Source organism: Tachypleus tridentatus, chromosome 7 (assembly GCF_004210375.1).
Source record: "Tachypleus tridentatus isolate NWPU-2018 chromosome 7, ASM421037v1, whole genome shotgun sequence".
NCBI classification, from domain to species: Eukaryota; Metazoa; Arthropoda; class Merostomata; order Xiphosura; family Limulidae; genus Tachypleus; species Tachypleus tridentatus.
In genome coordinates, this window is record NC_134831.1 from 65808336 (window position 1) to 65831296 (window position 22961).

The 22961-nt window shown below is 29.1% G+C and overlaps 1 protein-coding gene across 2 annotated transcripts in view; it reads left to right on the forward strand.

The window, feature by feature from the left end:
- LOC143255853 (ankyrin repeat domain-containing protein 17-like) overlaps positions 1–22961 on the forward strand; it is a 90925-nt gene that overhangs the window by 3081 nt on the left and 64883 nt on the right. Inside the window, exon 2 of one of the 2 annotated variants that reach the window (XM_076512179.1) lies at positions 2400–2468. The exons of the other annotated variant lie outside the window; for it this stretch is intronic. Within the exon in view, the coding sequence (XP_076368294.1) occupies positions 2400–2468 (69 nt within the window). The remainder of the gene's footprint in view (positions 1–2399; positions 2469–22961) is intronic. 2 annotated transcript variants of the gene reach the window in all.

Here is a 22961-nt window from a genome sequence, read left to right on the forward strand (position 1 = left end):
CTGACACCTGACCATTTGTGATTCATGTTCTTAAAAAATAGTAGCTAGTGGCTCATATACCCAGTCATTTATACTTTCTTCAAAACTCTAGGAGAGATGTTATATGGTCTAACAGCTTTATCATTGTTAAAACTTCCTAGTTTTTCTTAAGCTAAAATTAATGTTGTAATTTTTTTGTTTCCCTTTAGTAGTTGTTTAGGTTGAAGAATATTGCTGATGTCTGCAATAATTAAAATTTAACAACCCAACAATCTCATAATCACTAGACATGAGCATATCTATATTATCCCTCAAAGACATACTCACATAATTTGCTTTCCATTTATGTTTTTGAAGAAATTCTTACTATTAATTCTTGTATTTTCAAACTTTTTTATTTTGTATTATCCCATTTGACCAATTCCTATGATCTTCTGTTATCATGTTTATTTCCCTTTTGTGTGTAAGAGCGATAGTGGTGGCATATAAAAAAAGACAAAGGTTTGCACTGTAGATTTGATTATTGTTAAAACCTCAAAGCTGTCATCTATGTGTTTAATGGTAAAGAGTAGAATGGAGAGTTTTTATTCTGTTTATAGAACTTGTAACAATGAAAAGTTCTTATAATGTAATTAGGCTGTATTGCAATTTTGACCATATTTTTGGAAGTGTTTCTAAACAATTGAAAGCTTGGGTTACTAGTTTAAATAATTGAAACTGTGAAGAGTGCAACTGTTTTCTCTGGAGTAAGAAAGTGCTGAAATAGCTTGATTAAAGTGTTTAAAGTTGTTAATGGCCTTGTTCTGCTGGTATTATTTTTTAAAGCATTTTGTGAAAGGATGGAAATATAAACCAATATTATAGGTTGAGCTTTGGAAGCTTTGTGGTATTCTTGTTTTTTGTCAAACATGAATTTTGGCTACATAACTTGCTAAATCATGTGCTGTTTATTTGAATTGTTACAAACTTTTACTGGATAGATAAAGAATCTTAAAACCTGAGTTTAATTTTTTTGTTGCCTGTTTTAGTAGATGCAAGTTGTGAATTCAAGAGGCTTTTTTTGCTTTTTCACAGTTAGTCTTCAGTTAAAGAAAACTTTAGAAGAACCTAAATAATTTCTTAAAGGTGTTCTTAGTTCAATTCAAACATGTTTTAATTAGTGTTGTTGTCATATAATTATGATCAGTTATTGAATTTTAATATTTTTTTCTTATGAAACAACAGTTCTGCAAAGTTTTCTTTTGAGTTCATTATTTTGTTCACTAAAAAAGTACCAAGATTTGTTCATACTGTTGCATTAAGCTCAGTGAATAGCTTATGAATTAAGTGAACTTCATTTGTGGCTTTTGTCCAGGAATATGCAGGAACTGATATTGAATTCTATTCAAACAGGGAAAAGAACTTTAAATCTCTTTTGATATTTATTCTTATCCTGAATTACATATATGAATATGTTGTTTTAAATTAAAAACTTTGGTACTGAAATAATGCTCTGCATCTAATTTATTTTTTTTTAAAGTTCTGAGTGGTACATACAGGTCTTTTCTTAGCTAACACTCTTATTTTTCTCCTGGGTGTGCAGAAAGGAATTATTATTAAAGTGTTTGCATTTTGGCATCTTATGTTTTTGTAAAAAAATTTTAAACAGTATTACTATTGAAACTTCTGACTTATTATATGAAGCAATATATATATTACATATTAGCAGTTAAAATATATTCTTCAGTTGACTCCATATACTTTTTTCCATAATTTACTGAAACTTTTTTGTTACTTGGTGAATTTACATGAAGTTTTCATTAGTGACAAAATTGAATTACATTAAAGAATGGTAGCTTTTACTAAATGTGCCATCAAAGTGATGATAGGAGAAGTAAAATGTTATCTCTATAGTCAGTGGTTTTCAGAATTGTTTCCTGTTCCTTTAATTTTAGGTATGAGAAAATTTTCAAAAATTCAAGTTTATTAAAAATAATGCAATGTTCCAATTAGAAAAATAAGAATTGTGATTGTAAGCCATTTGATCTGTGTGTATGTATGTATGTATGTATGGTATCTTTTATTTTCAAATGATTTAACATGTCAGTCTATATAAAATTAAGTTCTTTGCACCACAAATCTATCGTAACAAAGATCTCTAAGAAGTTTCACTTCTTAATACTGTTTCACTTCTTGAAACTGTTAATACACTCAATCTGTCAGCAGATAGAAATCTTCGAGTTTATAGATAATGGGGAAATAATTTTGCCAAAGAGAGTGGATTTGGACTCCAAAAGCTTATACGTATCACCCCTAACATTCAGGTTCCAATTTTATCAATTCATCACTCAGACAGACCTACCAATGAAGACTAACCAGAATCTTATACAAAGTGACAATATTCTTTGAACTCTGAAAGTGAAAATCTCTATAATTTACAGAGCCTGGTTAGCTCTAGTCAACACAGCCAGACACTCTGCCAAAGGCTTCATTCTTTTCTTCTCACACAAGTAAGTCCTTTCTACATTTGTATCCTATGTGCATGACCTTACACTTATCAATATTGAAATACAATTTCAATGTTTGTGACCACTAAGCTACCAAGAACCTTTAAATTCAAAACCAGTCTGTATCTGCCTTCCAAAGAAACTGTGTCATTAGCAAAGTTTGGTACAGTTCATCTTGCTATCATTATTATTCATATATGATAAAACAGAATAATGGGCAGTGTGATAGCAAGCCATTTGTAATATTGTTCACAGTAATTGATAATATCAGTTCATTCACTGAAACAACAAAGTAATACTAACTAAATGCACACATGTACCTATCTAATGTAAAATGAAAATAGCAGAATTTACCCCATCATTGGAAGTTTCATCCTACTTATTAATAACTAAGAGAAAGTTTTAATAAAGATTTGTTCAAGTATGGACTTCCGAGGTTCATAGGTAATGCCATTTTGTATTTGATACAAATTTATTGTAAAATATACTTTATTAAAAATTCTTAGTTTTATGCACAACAGACAATACTTTAGTAAATATTACAAGAACATGCAGGTAGTTAATTCAAAATTATAGTAAACAGTACTATGTATAGCTTCAAAGATAGAAGGTTAATCCAGTTGGTCAACTCAGTTGACAGAGGATTAAGTTCTAATTTGTGATAATGTTAATTTATCATTTGAAATGTACCATATTATCATACTTACTATCTTTAACAGTTTTAAACACCTGAAACATGTCATTTTAATCTGTTCTACATTTCAATAAGTAAATTTGTGACTAAGTTTACTTTTTTTGTGTTAACATGATGTACATTCACCTGGTAGATCTGAGTTCTGTCAGCATTATTTCTATCACTTTTGTGTTGATGTAATCTGTGGAAAACAACTGTTCTGCTATTTAGAAAAGTAAAAATTTAAATCTACCTTTTATTCTTCAGGCAATTATATGTTACCACTTTTAAGCTCTAATACAGTAGTCTTCTATATTGTCTGGTATTTCTATAAGTGAATCACTGTTAGAAAACACAAAATTGTTTTAACTGAAGACTTATTTGGTCTTTACAGTTTTTAAACATGTCCTCTTTTTCAATTGTCTTTAGGAAATAGCACAAAGAAATTAGAGCTCTTTCTCTTATCAAACATCCAGCAAATTGTTTAAACTTCACTAAAATTACCTTTTGCCAGTCTTTTCTGAAGAGTTGGTTCCCATCTGTTTTGAAGGTGTGATCCAAGTAATAATACATATACATTACCTTTGCTCTTAATGTAATGGGGCATAATTTTAAATGGTACTCCAAAGTTTTGTGCATTGTTCGTTTGAAAACTAAACTGAGATTTTTTCATTGTAACAAAATGTTTCAAATATCACACTAATGATTTTGTAGATAAATTTTTTGTGGGTTTTCTTTATCGGAGTTCCATAAATTGACTTTTTTAATATTGAAAGTTCTTTTAATAAGTTTGACTGTGTGTTTTCTTGAATATTAACAATTGTTAACTTGAAGTTAAAGTATAGATCCACACTTTCAGCAAAATTTTGTAAAGAGGGGTACATTGTGTAAGTGGTTTATCTGATGATAAGTTCCATGATAATAATTTTATTTCTTTAAAACATTTGTTAGATAGGAAAATAAATTCCAAGAAAATCGATGTTTTAATTTTCTGTTTTTGGTAGATACAGATGACCTTGTGAGTTCTTTATTTTTATTTCCTTTTTGAGATAATTGACTTTCTTCTTAGAAAGACAATTCTCACTGAATTCTCTTGTCTTAACATTATAATATCATAAGTAATTAAGACATATTTCTGCCATAGTATATGTAGTTATTCAAATTGGTATAATAGTGAATGAAAATGACCCATTAATTAAACTTTGATTTATGCTAAGACATATCTAGTTTTCTTTTTAGCCTTAGTATTAAGAAGCTTATAATTAAAATAAGCAAGCACATGAAGCATTTTCCATTTTACAAATGAGGTTTAACCTTTTGTAAGCCTAGCATCTTTTATTTCCCATTCATTTGTTTCGGAATATATATTTTATTTTAGTTCTAGATCTTAGTAGAAATGCATTCTTTTGAGTAAGTTTGATTAAATAAAAAACTTCCATAAGCTTTATTTCAATCATTCCAATTTGGTTTAGACAACTGGTTCTTCTCTTTCATCATATTTTGCTGCTTTTGGAAATTAAGCATCATAGACTCAGATATATAACGTTTGTTCTACAATAAGTTTAATATATAGTCAAATGGGACATTGCTACAGAGATACCAAAGCTCACACATTGAGCAAAAGACTTGTGCATCTGTGCCTATTCCTGTGCTAATTGACACTTATAAAAAAAAATCTCATTTTTGGTCATATTAACTGTCTATAATACATTCTGGTTGATTAATCCAGATCTAATTTGGTGTTACGTTGATCAATGAAATGTACCAGATTACAACATTTTGTTTTAATAAATAAAACATTTTCTGAAGGAGTATGCCCATAGACTCCATCAAAGAAGGTAAGTACATTTGGCACTTGCAGAACTTTACTTCATGCTAAAGTTTTACCTTTTTAGAAGTCTTACTAAAACTGATTCCTAATGGTTGGTAACCTTAATGTTGTGTTGCTCATATTCTTGCACAAAATTGCTAACCATATCTTTTTTTTAGAACAAAAAATAAGGTTAAAATAGCAATTTTTTTAAATAAGGTTTCTGATATACTGAAGAATAAAATTTTTTACAAATCTCAAGAAATTCTCAGGTTTAAGAAAGCTAAATAATTTACTCAGATAAGATTGTTGAATGAGAGAAAGGCAGGTTGTTTTTCACGGAGTCCGGTCAGTTTGGATTCTTGTTCCTATTGTAGTATCTGTCGTCAGTTTTGGCCATTTGGTCTTTTGCATTGCATAAATGATGTTGATAAGAGAAAAATCAGTAAATTGGTAAAGTTTGTTGATGATATCAAACTCTTGAATATTTCTAGCTCTATTGGAGATGTTGGTATTATAGAATTACTGGTATTAGTTGGTTAGTTTGACAAATTAACCTTGTTGGTATATGCATTTGGGTTATAATGATTTGGAACACACATTCAATATAAATGGGGACTTACTCGATAGTGACAGAAGAAAAAGATCTTGACATAGTGATGTACAAGTTACACAAACCTATAAGCCACTCTGTATTGCCAGTGGTAAAGTCAATGGAATTTTAAGGTTTATTTATAGACATGCTGGTCATAAATAAATAAATAATTATAAATTATCTCAAACCAAATCAATAGATAGGTCTCACTTTGAAAGTGTATACAGTTTTTGTATGAAAAGATAATGACATAGTAAGAGGGATTCAGAGGAGCAGTACTTGGATTTTGTTGGGAACAGAAGTGGTATAGGGACAGGTTAAAATCTCTTTAATGTACTTTCTCTTCAGAAGAAAAAAGTAGGATGCAATTTTATAAAAGTTTATAAGATTATTGAGGAGATTGACAGAATGAAGGCCTTTGATTTCTTTGTGATATATCTTGACAAAAGGATGGAAGGAAGTAGTTTCAGATTTGGAAGAGATAGGTTAATCTGCAGTAGAGACAGTTTTATTTTTGTTAGTTGCTGATTTACTTGCAGAATTAATTTATGTTGTAGTAAAGAGCTCAGAAAGGGGAATCAATTTTTTGAAAAAAATACAGGTTTTATTTTTTTTCAAGAGAAAGTATATGGGTTCAGATTTTAAGGGCCAAATATTCTCTTTTTGTTGTTAGTAACATCAGATGTCAGTTTATGTTATTAATAGTATGCAGATGTTAATGTTTTAATTAAATAATACCAGTACTGTGGCTTTGCACAAGACTGGCAGATCTTTATTTGGAGTATTGTGTGTGGTGAGTTTGGTGAGGAGATAAAAAAGTATTGCATAATATTTATTTAACAGGACCTGTACCTACCTGTGTATTTTGATATATTAAAGAACTGTTTCTCCATAACTTATTGAAACTCGCAAATCTCAAGTAGCTATCAGAGTAGGACTATAAAAAGGGTATATTTTGACCTTTGAAGTTATAGAACATATCATTAAACAAGGGTTTGTACCTTGGATAGTACATATTTGCAAATTTTCTGATGTTTCTGCAACAGCTAGTTTATTACACTACCCTGCATCTGGAAACTTTTTTCCTACAGATTTAGTTTTAACACCTTGGTATAGTTAATTCAGTGGCTCTGAATTTGGAAATGGCCTTCTTTCTTCTCTATCATATCTGAGTAGTTCACAAATTACTTTTAAAGTATTCACTCGTACAGTAAATTTTCATCGTACCCCAATGCATATGACTGATTATTTGTGCTACAAACTGGTTAGAATATGTGATTAAAAGTAGGTGCTTTTCACAAAGTCATTAATTTTACTTTGCTTTTCTTTTGCAAAACTGTCACAGATATAACAATATAGTTGAACTATATCTGCACTTTCTACGATCCATTATATCACTACTTATTGCAGTTAAATTTCAAAATTCAATCTGAAAGCAAAACAAAACAAACTAGTCATTACTTAAAGTATAATTAATATTAAAATATAATTAATATATTGAAAGTATGAATATAGTATAATTAATAATGAAAAATTGATGAAACCTGTAATTTAATTTTCTGGCTTTTGAGGGAAAACCTGACCTGACACTAAACAACTAAAGTCATTTTCAGTTTCAGCATATTTTTTTCCAATATAAACAACTGTTACTTTCAAGTCAGCAGAAACTATGCAGGGCAGTGTAATAATTAAAATGTTTTATTTTGTATTTAATCTACACATATGAACCAAAACTTACTATAAAAATGCTTTGTATAGGTGTAATCATTTTATATTTTAGATAAAAAATTTTCTTTTATGTACATGTACTTGATGCCACTTGGAATACTTGTATACATACATTCAGTACTTGTTTTCAAGAGCAACCTGTTGAGGCCAATTACTTAGCAGAACTAATCTTTATTTAAAAGTTGCCATTATAATAAACACAATAATAGTAAGACAAACAGAGGAACAGTTTGATTAGAAAAAAAGATATGGACGTTGAAATATAGCAAAAAAAAATATAATGTGATTGCTAATCATGTTTTTATTTTTTATTTTTACGAAATTGTTGATTAATGAAAGATACCTTTTAGGATGAAAAGGAACATACAGTTTCATCAGTATTCCTTGTCAAGATGTATTTCATACATATTTTACCATGACACTTTTCTTATGTCTTGTACCTTAGCCATTCAGTACACTTTTATTAAGCACTGAAGCTACTAAATATAACCTGTGCTCTACCTTAAAGATATGCTTCAGTCTCCCAAGTGAACTGCTACTTAATGTTTTAGTGATGATTTTTTTAAATAAACATTTGTTTAGAAAATGGGCATTATATGAAACAAAGTATTAAATTTTTCAATAATAATAATATTTAATGTGTAATCACTATTCAAATACTGTCAGATGGTTTAATTAGAAAAAATTGAACATTACTCAAATGTTGCTTAATGAACCATTGAATGTTCAGGAGTAGCTAGTGAATGAACCATCAATCACTCAAGTTTTTGAAAATGACCATATATCAAAAATATAACCACTTTTGAGTTGGTTAGTGGAATTTTTTTGTCATTATTGTCATGAAATAATTAAAAAAAAATGTTTAGAATTGCATATGTTTAACCTAGATTATGAGCAGTGATGGACAAAGATAATTAAATTTTGGAGTAAACTTCATGAAATTTAATTTAAAATTCTTGCATCTTAAGTTTAATGTATCAGTAAAATAAGTTGTGATATATTTATATTCTTAAATTTCTATGTATCAGTCTATAGTTTGGCTTTATGCACAAGAGTAGTGCAACTGCATGCATTATACAAGCATAGGAAACAGGCATATATTTATATATACTCTTTAGATTCATGTAATATCTTTCTATAATATTAAAAAAAAAGCCTGGAAGTCAGAAATGTTTATAAAATTAGTTGCTTAAAATTTGGAAATAATTGTAAAATATTATATTTACCTATAAAGGATCAAAATGACTTAAGTATTTGGCAAACAGAGGGTGGAGATTATATATTAGTGCAGATGTGTGTTACAGATAACACTGATATTGAAATACACTACCTTTTAAATAAAGGAATAAAGAATAATGAATTATGATTTAATAAAATAAACCTCTTCAATTTAAATAATCTAGAGAAAAATTACTTTGGATAAAATAAAGTTTTGCAAGCAAAGTAATACAAATTATTAACTGTACAGTTTTACACTAACTATTATTACATTTATTACATAATTAGTATTTAAACAGATAACAGAAATCTTACCCAGATGGGTAATTCAAGTACCCAAAACTTTCTGACAATATCAACACAATAGTTTCTAACATGCAAAATATAAGACAGTGTGAACCACGCTGCTATAAAGTTTAAGTTTATTTTGTGTGCAATTGTTTACAGCAAAAGCATATCTAAAACTAATAATAAGTTATGAATGTTTGGATGGAAAAGTAAAAGGGAACAGTAAATGATATAAAAATGATGTTAATCTTAAAAACCACTGTGTGCTATAGCAAAGGCCTGCAAAGTATAGACTATTCTTTGTATTCTTATTGTTGTACATGGGGTACAGAGACAAATTCTAATAAACATCTCCATTTTAAAGAATTTTATCAATTAGTAGTGAGCACTGATTTTGTGTTCATGAAATTTGTATAGAGGTTTGAAGCTTCCAACTGTTTCTTCGATTTATATACTATTAACATGTTAATATTGGTAATGAAACAAAATAATCTTTGACAGTTTACTGTGGCTGACTTATTACACAATACCCATGCTGCATATGCAGTATTTGTATGTGATGGTGACACTTAATATGCATATATGGATATTATGGCATCTGCAGCTGACTACCATTATAACACACATTGAAAGATTACATGACCACTGAGTGTGCCCTTGCTATCATAAAAGTTACCACAATCATGGGAGAAGCTTATCTCAAATATTTCAGTGACAAAACTTTAATAATTTCCCATTAAGATTAGTGTGATAGTTTCTCACTTAAATTGTAGCAAAATGAAACAACAAACCTGTGAGAACAATTGGCTTATCCTAATACCTTTAAATTATGATGAGCAATAATTAGCTACATTTGAAACAGGTTAAACTAGTCAGACAAAAATGTAGAAACTTTTGGAAGATTGTTTTGATATTGATACAATAACTTACACTACTGACTATTACAAATGACACAGTCATCAGGTTTGTAAGTTTCCTAGTGAGTGATAAGCCTCATTTCTGTCCTAGAATGTCAGTTGTGCCATGCTGCAAAAGTGCTTTAACCAAACATGGTAGTCTTAACTGTTGAAAGGAAGGTTTTGAGTGTTGTTTCAAGAATAAGTGCTCTTCAAGGTAGATTTTGCCTGAATCTTGTATTAGAGTTTTCACAAATTCCTGTGCAATCTGTCGTGAATCATTGTTGTGGTTCATGATTTGTATATATAACTTGTTAAACCAAGCTAAAGTGTAGGCTTCAAAAAATTGTATAATGGAATGAAATGATTTACTGTTGAAGTTGTTTTACTAATGCTAGTTGTTAGATAAGGTCTATAAATCTTGATTAGATCCTACCTTCCATTACAAGAAGCATTCCTAACTATATTATGACATAAAAGTATTTTTGCTTTTATTATTTGGAAGTGAAAAATTGTTTTAAACATTTATGTGGCAACCAGTGGGTATATTTCATGGTAGAGCTGGGCAGTTAAAGGAATTTGATAATTAATTTTTGGGTTCAGTACATTGTCACATTTGTTGACTTGCATTCAGATTGTTATTGAACTATTTTGTAAATTTGTGTTATTAAGTTTGGCATCCAAGTGTATATTATAAATCAAATTTTCATGTATTACATTATTTAATTTAAAAATTATTTAAAAACACACCTTAACATCGATTTTTGTGTCACGTGGAATGTTGAATGCAGCACTGGTTCAAATTATTGATATTTAAAAGCAGAATACAAAATAAAAAACCTGATGTCTTTTCCATATGCTGATAAATTGCTAATGTACTGAATCAAACACAGTTGCCCTACTTACCTCCTTTGATTTTTGTAAACAGTCACTTATACGCGTGTAATTGTATATGTAACATGTGGATTACCATTTGAAAGCTCAGAATATCCCACAAGTGGTTTTTTTAGCCATTTTGAAATATAATAGCATTGTCTCTGTCAAGACAAACTTTCATGCTGGTAAGTTGAGTCTTTGGCCTGTTTGAAATTTATTTATTTTTAGACCCAAATACAGCTCGGTTACTAAACATGATAAATTATAATGGAATTCTATGGTATTGATATAGTGACTTATAATTTTTTTAGTTATTCAAATGTATATATAAAACCTAAGAAAAATTGTTTCAAATTTTCCATGTGAAATTTCATAAGTCTTAGCAACCTATGACAAGCAGTAACTGGGTAAAAGGTCTTAACTAGAAGAAATAATTGTTTGCTATATTTCTTTATTCACTCTTTGTTTCAATGAAAATAAGTTTAAAAACTTATTTGTAAGTAGTAATAATATATATGCATATATAATGTATTATAACTGAAATGTGGCTTTATTTTACAAAATACCAATCCAATTAAACACAACCATGATGTATTCCTTTGTAAGAGCTAGTTTTATATTCTTGGATATGGTCGTATGAGTGCACATATACTGTGTTGTTGCAACTTCTATCAAGTTAACCAGCAATGGCTGAAATGTTAGTATAATAATGATAAAACAGTGTTATGACACTTAAGCTATATAATTAGACATTTTGTTTTTTTTTTTAGATATAATTTGTATTCATTCTAGAAAGAAAAAAAAATTGTTTCCAAATTTCATATGGTAATTATGAGATTGGTGAAATGTATCAACCTTGTACACATTCTGATTCAACAGTGGAGATAGCAGATAAGATAAAGTTTTTCATTAAAAACATTTTATAATAATATGAATGTTATAATGACTATGTGAAATTTGTAAACTTTTGATGTATAAAAGTATTTTTAATCTTCAAATGAAAATTACTCTGCATGTTGGATAGTGAACATTCTAAAAGAAAATATTTAAAATATCTAAATACTTAATTTAAACACCTGATATTTTGTGTACAAAAACCATGTAATGTTTACTAATAACTTGCAAAATTTTTATAAACATATGCATACATTATCAAAAATCACAGTAGAGTCACTCATGGGTACTTTTGTAGCTATGAGCTGGGTGGAATCCATCCAATACGTAAAGAAAGGTTAATAGATTTTGAAATAATAATTATTGTTAAATGAGACTATGATAGTTGAAATAATCAGAAAAGGTTGTTTTGATCAGTCACAGGCATATCAACTTGTGTATGTTACATCCTTTTTAAGCTGTCCATTTTAAAAACTAAAAAATATGTACACTAAAACAAAACATTATTATGAGAAAATTCAACAGCATTGTAGAAAATGTTTTCTTATTATTCAAAGTGAAGAGTTTGAAATATCTTAATTGATAATTTTAAAATTATAGACGCTGGTATGAAAATCAAACTTTCAGTTAATGAGTTTATGTATGATAAAATTTGTTTTGGTTTTATCAGTTTTGCATTCTCTTACAATACATGAAACATCATCCAGGTAACAAATGTTTTGTCAGACTGACAGTTAATATGTAATAATGGTGGTTTTATTTTTTTTACCACAGCAGATCAGTATATATATAGGTTTTAGTACCTTAAGCTACTGTTTTCTTCAGTAAAAAATGTGAAGTGTTCAAATGACTAAAAATGTTTATATTTCACCAGTTTGTCATCCATTGAACAAATACATTTTCTATTAACTATGTTTATGGGCTGAGTGGAATCCACCTAGTCTGTAACTACCAAACTATCCATGAGAGTAGTCACTATAATGTTTGATGATGTATGCATATCTTCACTAAATTTTGCATGTTATCAGAAAAAAATTACAAGGCTTTTGTATCCAGAATATCATGTTTTTAAATTAAGTATTATTATTTTTAAAGATTTTTTGTAAGTTATCTTTCTTCAGAATGTTAACTATCCAACATGCAATGTAATTGTGATTTTAGGATTAAAAACACTTTTCTTTGATAATTGTTAAGTTTAATTTGTGTAATTTCTATAACCTTCTAAATGTCTATCAAACATTTTTTAAAAACAAACTATATCTTATGTGTTATTTTCTTTACCTTAATTTTGTACAGAATTGGTTGATTTGGTCAACTTTATAACAATAAAAACAATCTCAATTAAGGTTTTTGTTCCACAATGACTGTAATTTGTAAAAATATAACACAAATGTTTATTCTAAATAATTGCAATATCATTGTATTATACATCTCTTTATGTTTGTTATTTTTGTTTTATTGACCTTTCACCTGTGTCAAACTGTAGTCAGAAGTTGCAATTACTCACCACACATGTAGCTCATGTTATGATATCCAGTAGTATAAAACTGGCCTTTACAAAGTGCAACTGTCTTAGCTTTGTTACTTGTGCACCAGTATTTAGGCCTGGCATGGCCTAGCTCGTTAAGGCATGCACTTCGTAATCTGAGGGTCGCTCCAAAACATGCTCGCCCTCCCAGCCGTGGGGCGTTACAATGTGACGGTCAATCCCACTATTCGTTGGTAAAAGAGTAGCCCAAGAGTTGGCGGTGGGTGGTGATGACTAGCTGCCTTCCCTCTAGTCTTACACTGCTAAATTAGGGACGGCTAGCACAGATAGCCCTCGAGTAGCTTTGTGCGAAATTCCAAAACAAACCAAACAAACAAACAAAGCACCAGTATTTTGTGAAATACAAGCACATTTTGGTTATAATACATTACATGTGTGTGTGTATATGATTATTATTTACAAATAGATTATTAAATTTCAGTTATTTTACTTAAAATATAGAATAGTAAATAAATACAGGAAACAATCTATGTTGCTTATGTTTACTACAGTTTGTACTTGCTTGTCATACCTTGCTAAGCCTTGTTGCATTTCACACATGGAGGATGTAAAACAAAATTGTTTTAGGTTTTCAGATATATATATGAAATAATACAAAAAAATATAAAAATACTATATCAATACCACAGAATTCCATTGTAATTTATCATGCGTAATAACAGGTCTAAAAATGGTAATTCTGATCACCATTTCAACTTATCTCTTTCTTCAAGTTTTATATAAAAACAGTTTTTTAGCACTTAAACACTTTTCAAAGATTCAGAAAATCTGAACTTTTAATTGGTTATAACTTAATTGTGCAAAAATAGAAGTGGGGGCTGAACCAAGATAGTGGATTCACTAAATATAGTGTTATCTCAGCAAGTAGAAAAAAAATGTGAGGCTCTTATTTTATATATTAGCTTGTCAGTATTTGTAATTTAACTTTCTAGTTCTTAAGTAATTATAGATGTTGTATTTGGGCATTATAAAATTTAATTTGAATCAAAGCTGGAATTCAACATATATGACATAAAAATGTTATTTAGAAGTTTTTTAAATATTTACTTTTAAATTAAGAAATTGGTTAATGTATAATACTAAAACTTGAATTATAATCTACAATCTGATATCAAACATTGACATACATTCATAAAATAGCAGTTCAGTAAACTTTTGAATGTAAGTCAATAAATGTGATGATTTACCCTCTGACTCCTACTTTTAGTGATGAGGTTAGAGTTAGTGCAACTAATATTGCTTCTTGTTTTACTTTCAAGAACATGTAGTGGTTAGGGCATTTGTCTGTGGATAATGAGATCAAAATCTGTTGTTGAACATGCTTGTCCTTTCAGCCATTGGTATAACATGGTCATCAGTCCCATTGTTCTTTAGTAAATAGTCGCCCAAGAGTTGAGGTGGATGGTGTTGGCTAACTGCCTTAATTTTCATCCATCTTTTCAAAATTAGAGACAGCTAGTATAGATAGTCCTTAAGTTGCTTTGCATGCAATATAATTAGGATGGACAAAAGCATATTGATTAGTTTGAACCAGTACTCAGATGTAGACTTCAGAAAAGTTTTGATTTCAACTCATAGCTTTCTGAGGTCTTATAGTAAAAAGATTAGAAAAACAGAAAGATAGAGAACATATTTATGGCACAGAATATTATTTTCTTTTTTAATCTACCTGTATTTATGATAAATTATAGTTACAGCCTTTCCATTTCAGTAGCAAAAACCACTGCTGGTCACAGGGACTGATTAGTAATTGTTGTACTGGTCACCATAGAAAATGTTTTGTGTGACATCTGGTCAATTGTAACTTTTAATGAGCTTAAACATACACATAGGGGAAAAAATTAACCTAACAGTGCTATTTTAATTAATGATTTGTTCACAGGCTTTGTCAGACTGACTGACCCACATATTTGAAGCTGTATATACTCATGCTTACTATAACTTCAAATCTACTGTGATTTCATGATATTGGACAACTTTTAGTAAACATTACAACTATGTTCCACATTAAAAAAATCAGATTCTTTGGTTAAAAGTATTTTTGATAAACATTTGAGTGTAAATTTCTAAAGCATTTATTGAACCAGTTTTGATGAAAGGTGATTTTTTGTGTGCAGAAAATAACAATACTTTTCATATTTCAAATGAATATCAAACAACTTTTTCATATCAATGTTTTAATTCTTTTTCTGTAACAGTTGCGTCAAAAGTGATAGTATAGAGCACATTGGAAACTAGCTGTTTCCCATAGAGTTAACATAAATACTAAATACCATGTGATTGCTGAGTGTTGTGTTTCACAGACTGATCTGAGAAGTCTTAAATATTTAGATTTTAGTTACTTTTGTTAAAAATATGTAAATAAAATATACATAAAAAAGGGATGTGAGGTACCTACTGTATCTAAACTCTTTTTACACTAAATAACATATCAAATGTTCTTCTGTAAGCTTTGTTGAGCCTCACAAATTTTAGTATCCAAAAAAATGGATTTCATTTTAGAACACAAAATTTCATTAGTAATCAATTGTTTGAATAGAATGTCTGAAAAATAGTATTTTTTATGGCTTTCTATGTAAGCAATAATTAGGTTGACAATTTCTTTAGTTATGAAGCACCAAAATATGATCATTACATACAATGGAGAAACTAAACTTGTAAGATTTGTGTAAAAGAGAATCAGATCATTCTGTTGGTTATGAACATCTCAGCTATGTAAAAGTAATTAGCAAAAACTCTTAAGTCAGAAAGAGAGAGGAAAAATACTTCTCTGTTGTGTTTGACAAATTTATTGATATTTCAGCTGGTCAAGAAAGTAAAGGTTCAGATTTGAGATTTTAGTCTGTAATTATGTATAGTTTCTGTTTCCAAATGGTTGAAAACTGCAGTAGCTTGTTTTGTGGTGTTAAATTATTCATGGGGAGAAACCAGTGCTTATATTTTTAAGAAAAATTAATATTGAGAGTTTATATTTTTGATGTTGGAAAATTCTAGGGTAGATAAATTGGAACTCAGACTTTCAAGTGATACATATATGAAGATTGAACATTATATATATATATTATTGAAATTAGACAAATTTAATATGCATGTGCTGAGATAGTTACCCCTCACAGAGATTTTGCAGTCAGACTGAGTGGATGTCTCTATCTCTGCTAGTTAACCTTCTTGCAGTGGGTAGGTCAAACTGTGCATGTCCAGACCTGCTACAGAGTTACTTTCAAAATTTAATTGAACTACTTTATTTTTAATGTACATGAATAAAATTGGCATTTGAAGATAGCTGTTAAATATTTTAAACTATGATATAAAGATGAAAAGCTGTTCATCTGTCATGCCAATGCTTTGGTTATTGTAGCAACAATCAACATGCAATTTGCATGTAAAAAATGACAGCATTTTCTGTCACAACAAATAAGCTTGTTTTTGGAAAGTTTTCCAGCCTTGTATATTTAAAATAGATGATGTTCTGTACTAGGCATATAATTAGATTTAATGGTAGGGTAGAAATTGTTATGGATAATAAAATTCTATTGGGTATTTATGAGTCCCACCATCGTTGTTGCTGGTGCACAAAAATCAGTGTGATGGATGCATGCAGACATTTTTACTTTTGCCACTATGAATTTTTTTTCTGAGAAGCCTCCATCTCCTCAAAAAACTGCAACTTTGAAGGTTTGTTAACAACTGTTCTAAAAAAGAAAAAAGCTTAATTTAGATTTATCTAGTTTTTTTTATGGTAGTTACAAGATCAAATTGACTAAATCCATATAGAGTTAGGGTAGAAAAAGTAAAATATAAAATACAAAGTTTTACTTAAGAAAAATTTTCTATATTTAGTTAGGAGGTTTTAGAGATTCCATAAATAAAACGTGAAAATTTTCTGATAAGTATTTTTAATCTTAACATGGGCATCATTTTGTGCTTCAGCAGTCTACATCCTGATTCCATATATTCACAGATAAGTCTTGAGTTAAAGTATTTAATTGAAAGATTTGATATTTTGCCAATAAAAGATTTGCAATGTGTAGTGGTAGCCTGACAAATTTCAAAGATTCAGTAAATATTTTGAGTTATAATATGTATACCTTAATAGTAGTTAAATATAGTGTAAAATATACAAGCCCATGTCTGTAGGATTAACAGAAATGCTGAGCAATCTTTGTGTAATTAATAATGTTAACAGGTAGCACATTTGTAAAGATATTAATATTACAGTTGAATGTTTTCAGTAATGTTTTGACACACCTGTACTCATTATTTTTTAACTTTAATTCATTCAACAATCATGGTCTCTTTAATTTCATGTATTATTTCTAACTGGAAAACCTGTAATATACAAAAAAACTAACAAAGAAGAAACTTTACAATCTTTCTCCATACGTTTGTTATAGTGATGGTAATTCTGTTTCACATATTTTATTTACAGAAAGGGTAACATTGTTCAACCACATATGCATAGTTTTGGATCAAAGTTTTTATTGTTGTTTTACAGTGTGCCATTCAAGATGTTATTTTTTTATGTTAGCATTGTCAGCTAAACATTTTGTGTGAATACAGCATGTAAACTATATGATGGACAAAAGTTTTTATTCTTTACTTTCCCCTTGAACTCCAGCTTGTCAGGATTGGAGTAAGACCTGCAATTTATAGACATTTGCAGTTGAAAATGTAAAAATACATTTGTAGCATATGTATTTTTTTTTTTTTTTTCATACAACAGGCTTGTATGAAAAGCTTGCCACATTTTCAGTAGGTACACTTAAATTTGGGATTATAGTTAACTTTTCTCCAAAATAAGGTTGGTCAAGTGCCTATTACATAAACATTAGAAAGATGAAGTATTAAGAAAGCTTAATTAAACCTTTCAGTCTCATACAGTTTACTGTTTACATGTGAATTTTATGAATCATAGCTTTACACTCAGAACATCAGCTTATCCTTGAAATAATTTTTTTTCATTTCCAGTTTACAGAAGAATTAAAAATACTTGAAAACAAATAAGTGTTATGAAAAAATAATTGAAACTAAAAGAAATTAGTGAAAAAATACTAAGGGTTCTGTACACCAATTCTTGGGTAACTGCTAATAATTTTATATAGTAGTAGTGACAGTGCAAGGCTACAGGCTAACATTTCTGCTGTTACTGTACTAGTGAGCATGACTTTTGTATTTTTGGGCACAAATGAATACTCCTCGGAAACTACGTAGCCTGTGTTTTCAGCTTTCACATTAGGAGGATACTTTTTCCAGTTATTTTGCCAAGAATTCATATCTCACAGCAGCAGTTTTGCTTGTTGCTGAACTAATGTGTTTTAGTAATTTTCAGATTTCAAAATATTTTAATAATAATGAAGTTAAATTTTCTGATAAGTAAATATCTAGATCAGTAGTGACATGAACTAATGCTTGTGTTTATTAACAGACATTGTATCAACTATCAAATGCCTCAAACTTTAATTTTCATTTCACTGGCTATTATGACAAAATTTTGTATAAGAAACTAAGTGGCAGCCATTTGGATCATTGAGGTCACTCTCATTTCTTTAAAATTTCAGCTTAAATACAACTTTCATATCCATATATCTATCCAATTGGAATTCAGAATAATAGAATGAATGGAAAAACTTCATCAGGTAAAGATACCCACAGGCTTGTACCTTTTAGTAGAAAACAATTATCAAAGAACTAGTCTTGCATCTAGACTTCCAAATCTTAATACTTATTATCTGGAGCAGCTTAATGAACTCTTTTAGTCTCTCAAGATAAATATACTCATAATTTTTGAGTATCTCCTCTTAGGATGAATGACATAAACTAGCTGTCATTCTAGTAGCCTGTTTCTGCACTCAACATGCTCATTCTCCCTGTTGTAAAATGACCAAAATAACACAGCACTCCATATAAAGCTTGACCAGAGCTTTGTCTAAGGTTACAGTAGCCTTGTTCTTGAATTCAACTTTCATTTTGTAAAATAAAACAAAGACCTGAACTTTTTGTTACAAGTAAGTATTTATTAAAAAAAATAACTCAATTTTGGAGGTGTGCGTTCACACACACCCTCCTCCAGAGTATTGCCATGGACTTGCACATAGGACATACTATAATAGCCTTGAAAAGTGTGATACTATCCACATGCAAGTTTGGGATTTTGTATCACCATGAAGAAATTGTATTTTCCTGCAAACTCAAACTTTCCCATTCATAACAAAATATTAAAATGTGCATTTTAACTCTGTTGTGCATCAAAAAATAAACTTGGCATTGAAATATTTATTTTCAATGTAAATGTGATGGTGAAAAAGTTAAAGGCTTTGCAAACATTCACACATAAGTCCTTATCCCTTTCTCTTTGATTTTCTTTTATTTTTTGTTCTAATTTTCACAACTTTATAATAACACTTGAATGTTTTAACTTGTCTTCCATATTTCACTAAGATTGCCCAAGTATTTTCAACTGAATATTTTCTTCCTTGAATTTCAATATAATCATTAAATTGAAAAATATTGTCCATCAAATTCTCCCAATTTGTGGTGATGAGAAATCTAATTGAAATAAACATTTTTTTTTCTCAAGATGGCTGATGTGGATATTAAAACTTCATTTAGAGTAAAGTACAGAACAACATTTCGACTTTCTTAAGTCATCTTGTCAGTATATCTGGACAATTAGTGAAATTTAATTGATTAACTGTTGAGCTCATTAACTAATCATGCTTACATATTTGACTGTTTTTGCTCAAGATAAGTATGCATGTATATATGCATGATCATATGTGTGTGTATACAATAGTATTTCCTTCTTCCAGACTGTGTTATTTTGCACCAGTTTTTCCCTGTAAATCCTAAGTTCACTTTGTAAATTTTCACAGTTTTATGCTATTTAGCTTCAACTTGCATGTAGCTCACTCAAAATTTGTATTCATGGTTTCAAAAATTCCAACTTTAGTATAATCACAATTAATGGTAGTTCAGTAATGTCACTAAAGTGGCATGTTATTGGTGTGTTTTAACACTCATTAACTAACGTAAAGGAAGTAATAAAGTTTTAAAAATAAATAGAAATTATATGCAAATAATAATGTTAAGACTTGGCCTACCACCCTTTAAAATTTATGTATATATCAGTATATATATTATATACATATATGCATGCTTGTGTATGTGTATGCAACCAAATATTCTGCTGTTTGAACATAATCAACATACAAATAATACATTAAAACCATGTTAATTCAAAGGTTTTTGTAACAAACTCGTTCATCCTGGTTTGAGGCATCTGGGTAATTGAATCTTTCATTTACAATGGGCTCTATTAATAGCATGCATTATTGACTGATAACTGCAGATTTTTCCAAATCTTTGTCATCTAAACCCCTTTAATAAATTTTTTTTTCATGTACCATTCCTTTTTTAACTGACTGAAAGTGCAAGTTAAGTGATGAAAAGTAATACATGAATATATATGAAAATGGTATGTGCTGTAGTAATAACTTATTGGTTTTATTAATGAAAAATATGTTAAAATACTTAATTTTGCATTGTTGTGCTCTTGACCCTATCCTAATCACTTGTGCTCCTCCACTCCCAAAAGATCATTGTGCTCCTAAGTAAACACACCCCACACTTTGAGAAATGCTAAATAAATGTATGGTGAAAAATAGTAAGCATGAGCATGCAATTGGTAAACAAAAAACAACCGAGTTTACAGTAAACCTGTCAGTGTTATTCTAGTCACAAATAATAATACAGGTTGTTTAATCAGTGTCATTTCATAATCTTCACAAAAGAGCATTACTTTGTTGAAATCAGTGACTTACAGAATACAAAATATATAAAAATTGTATAGAATATTACATTCTCTTTTTGAACTAATATATTTTTAAAGCTTTTTTGATATCTTTAAGCATATAACACATTACATCATCATCTTCACATGCATCTTTGGTTCATACCATATATGATGACATCTTTATGGCCAGAATATGTTTCATTTAGACTTGCTGGTTTGACTGATTGATCATTTTTGATGTCAAAATCACCATCACTCCAATCTTCAAGAGATGCAAGGGAAACTATGTTTTCATGTGACAGTTTTGTTTTTGACTAGTTTAGCTTCTTGAGTCAATGTTAAGCTGCTGACAGCTGATATAAAGATTGCTTTAGATTAATGCATGAATTCAAGAAGCATCTCATTAATGACTTTAATATCTTAACAGGCTTAACATTTTCACTGTTCAGGCTGTGACAAAATCTTAGTATGTTTGAAGCAATTTTTGATAATTTAAATAGTAATACAAACCATTTAAACTTGCCATTTGTAGAGCAACATTTACTGTTTGTGGATTATTATTTGTAGCACATTCACTGTAGTTTCAAATCAGTTCATGACAATAGTGAGTTTTAAATGACTTGATTTTGCCAGCATCTCTAGAATGTATCACTTATGATGTTGTTTTATGGCAAGTAGTACAACATGATTAGTAGCATCATCTCCAGGTAGAATAATTTTTCTCTTCATCAAGTACATCTTTTGATTCAAATTTTCCAATTATTCTAAAAACAGTGCTAACATTATTTAGGTTTTCTTGTTCTCCCTGTATCTTGTATGGAAATCAGGGCTGAACTTACTTTCAGGGTATTTTGTTTGTTTAGATTTTGCAATTGGAAATGACTGCAACTTGTTATTTTCATTTCTATTGATACACAAAGCAACCTTTATTTTATCTTTGAGTAATGTTTTGGGCCCTACTATTAAATACGTCATGGACAATCAAGTCTAAATATATACAGTGTTGTGTGGTGTGTTATTTTTTCAATTTTGGTTTTTATTCATCTTTTCTTTCAGGTTTAAAGTGAATAAACTTAAAATAATAAAAATTACTAAATACTTTAAGCTATTGTATGTGTGTGTGTGCATCTGTATAAATAATATTAAACACCTTTTAACTTATTGGAAGCACTAATATAAACTGTAATTTCGTTATCAACTTGTGTATGGTGTGTTCTACATGTTGCACTGTAAACTATTAATAATAATTGTTAAAAACCATAAAATACATGAATAAATATTCCTGGAGAGCTTAGTAGCAAAACACAGTGTATGGCATTTTGATAAAATTAAGCTACCAGTGGCATTGTTTTGATAGATGTACATTTTGTCCAAAATAAAGTATTTTGAAATTTGAAATAGATAATAAAATTGTTTTTTAGATTTTTATATAGCAATTTGTACCTGACAATGACCGAAGAAGGCTGAAATGTTGTTTGCTCCTCTACATAAAACATTTTCTCAACCTAAACCAGTTGTTTTTACCTATATTGTTCTCTACAAGTGGGTTTTTTCATCATCACTAATTTGTAATTTGTTTTATTCACTAGTAGTCTCCTTTAAATTGATATCATTTTCTTGAAAGCTGTAGAAATTTTTTCTCAAATTGGTAAACTTGGGTATATAATGATTTGTATTTAAGTTTGGGTTAATCATTTCAGACTGTAAGAAACAAAGTTGATAGCATATATAAAACCCATGTTTTGTTGTTTTACATCTTATAAATTATACACATTTTAGAATTATGTTTAATAAAGTGACATTATTTAGATTGAAAAACAGCAGAAGCATTTGTGCTGTGTAGAAAAATAATGCATTTAATGTAGTTAGTAGTATAAATATTATAGATTTAATTGTACAGAAATGTGTTTAGTTCCTTTTTGTATGTATTCATGGGATGAGAAGGAGCAAGTATATTTTAAAGAAAAATAAGTATTTTTTTAATATTGTGCCTCTTGGAGGAGACGTTTTTGAAAACATTTTCACATTTCTTATCTAGATGATTATTTTTCTGCTTTCTATTATATACATATCAAAATATGCTTTTGTATTATTTTAATTCTCCCAAATTGTGACCTCTCTTTTTCAGTGCAGTTAGTTTGGGTTTCATTCCTTCAAAAATAATAAGACTGTCTGAT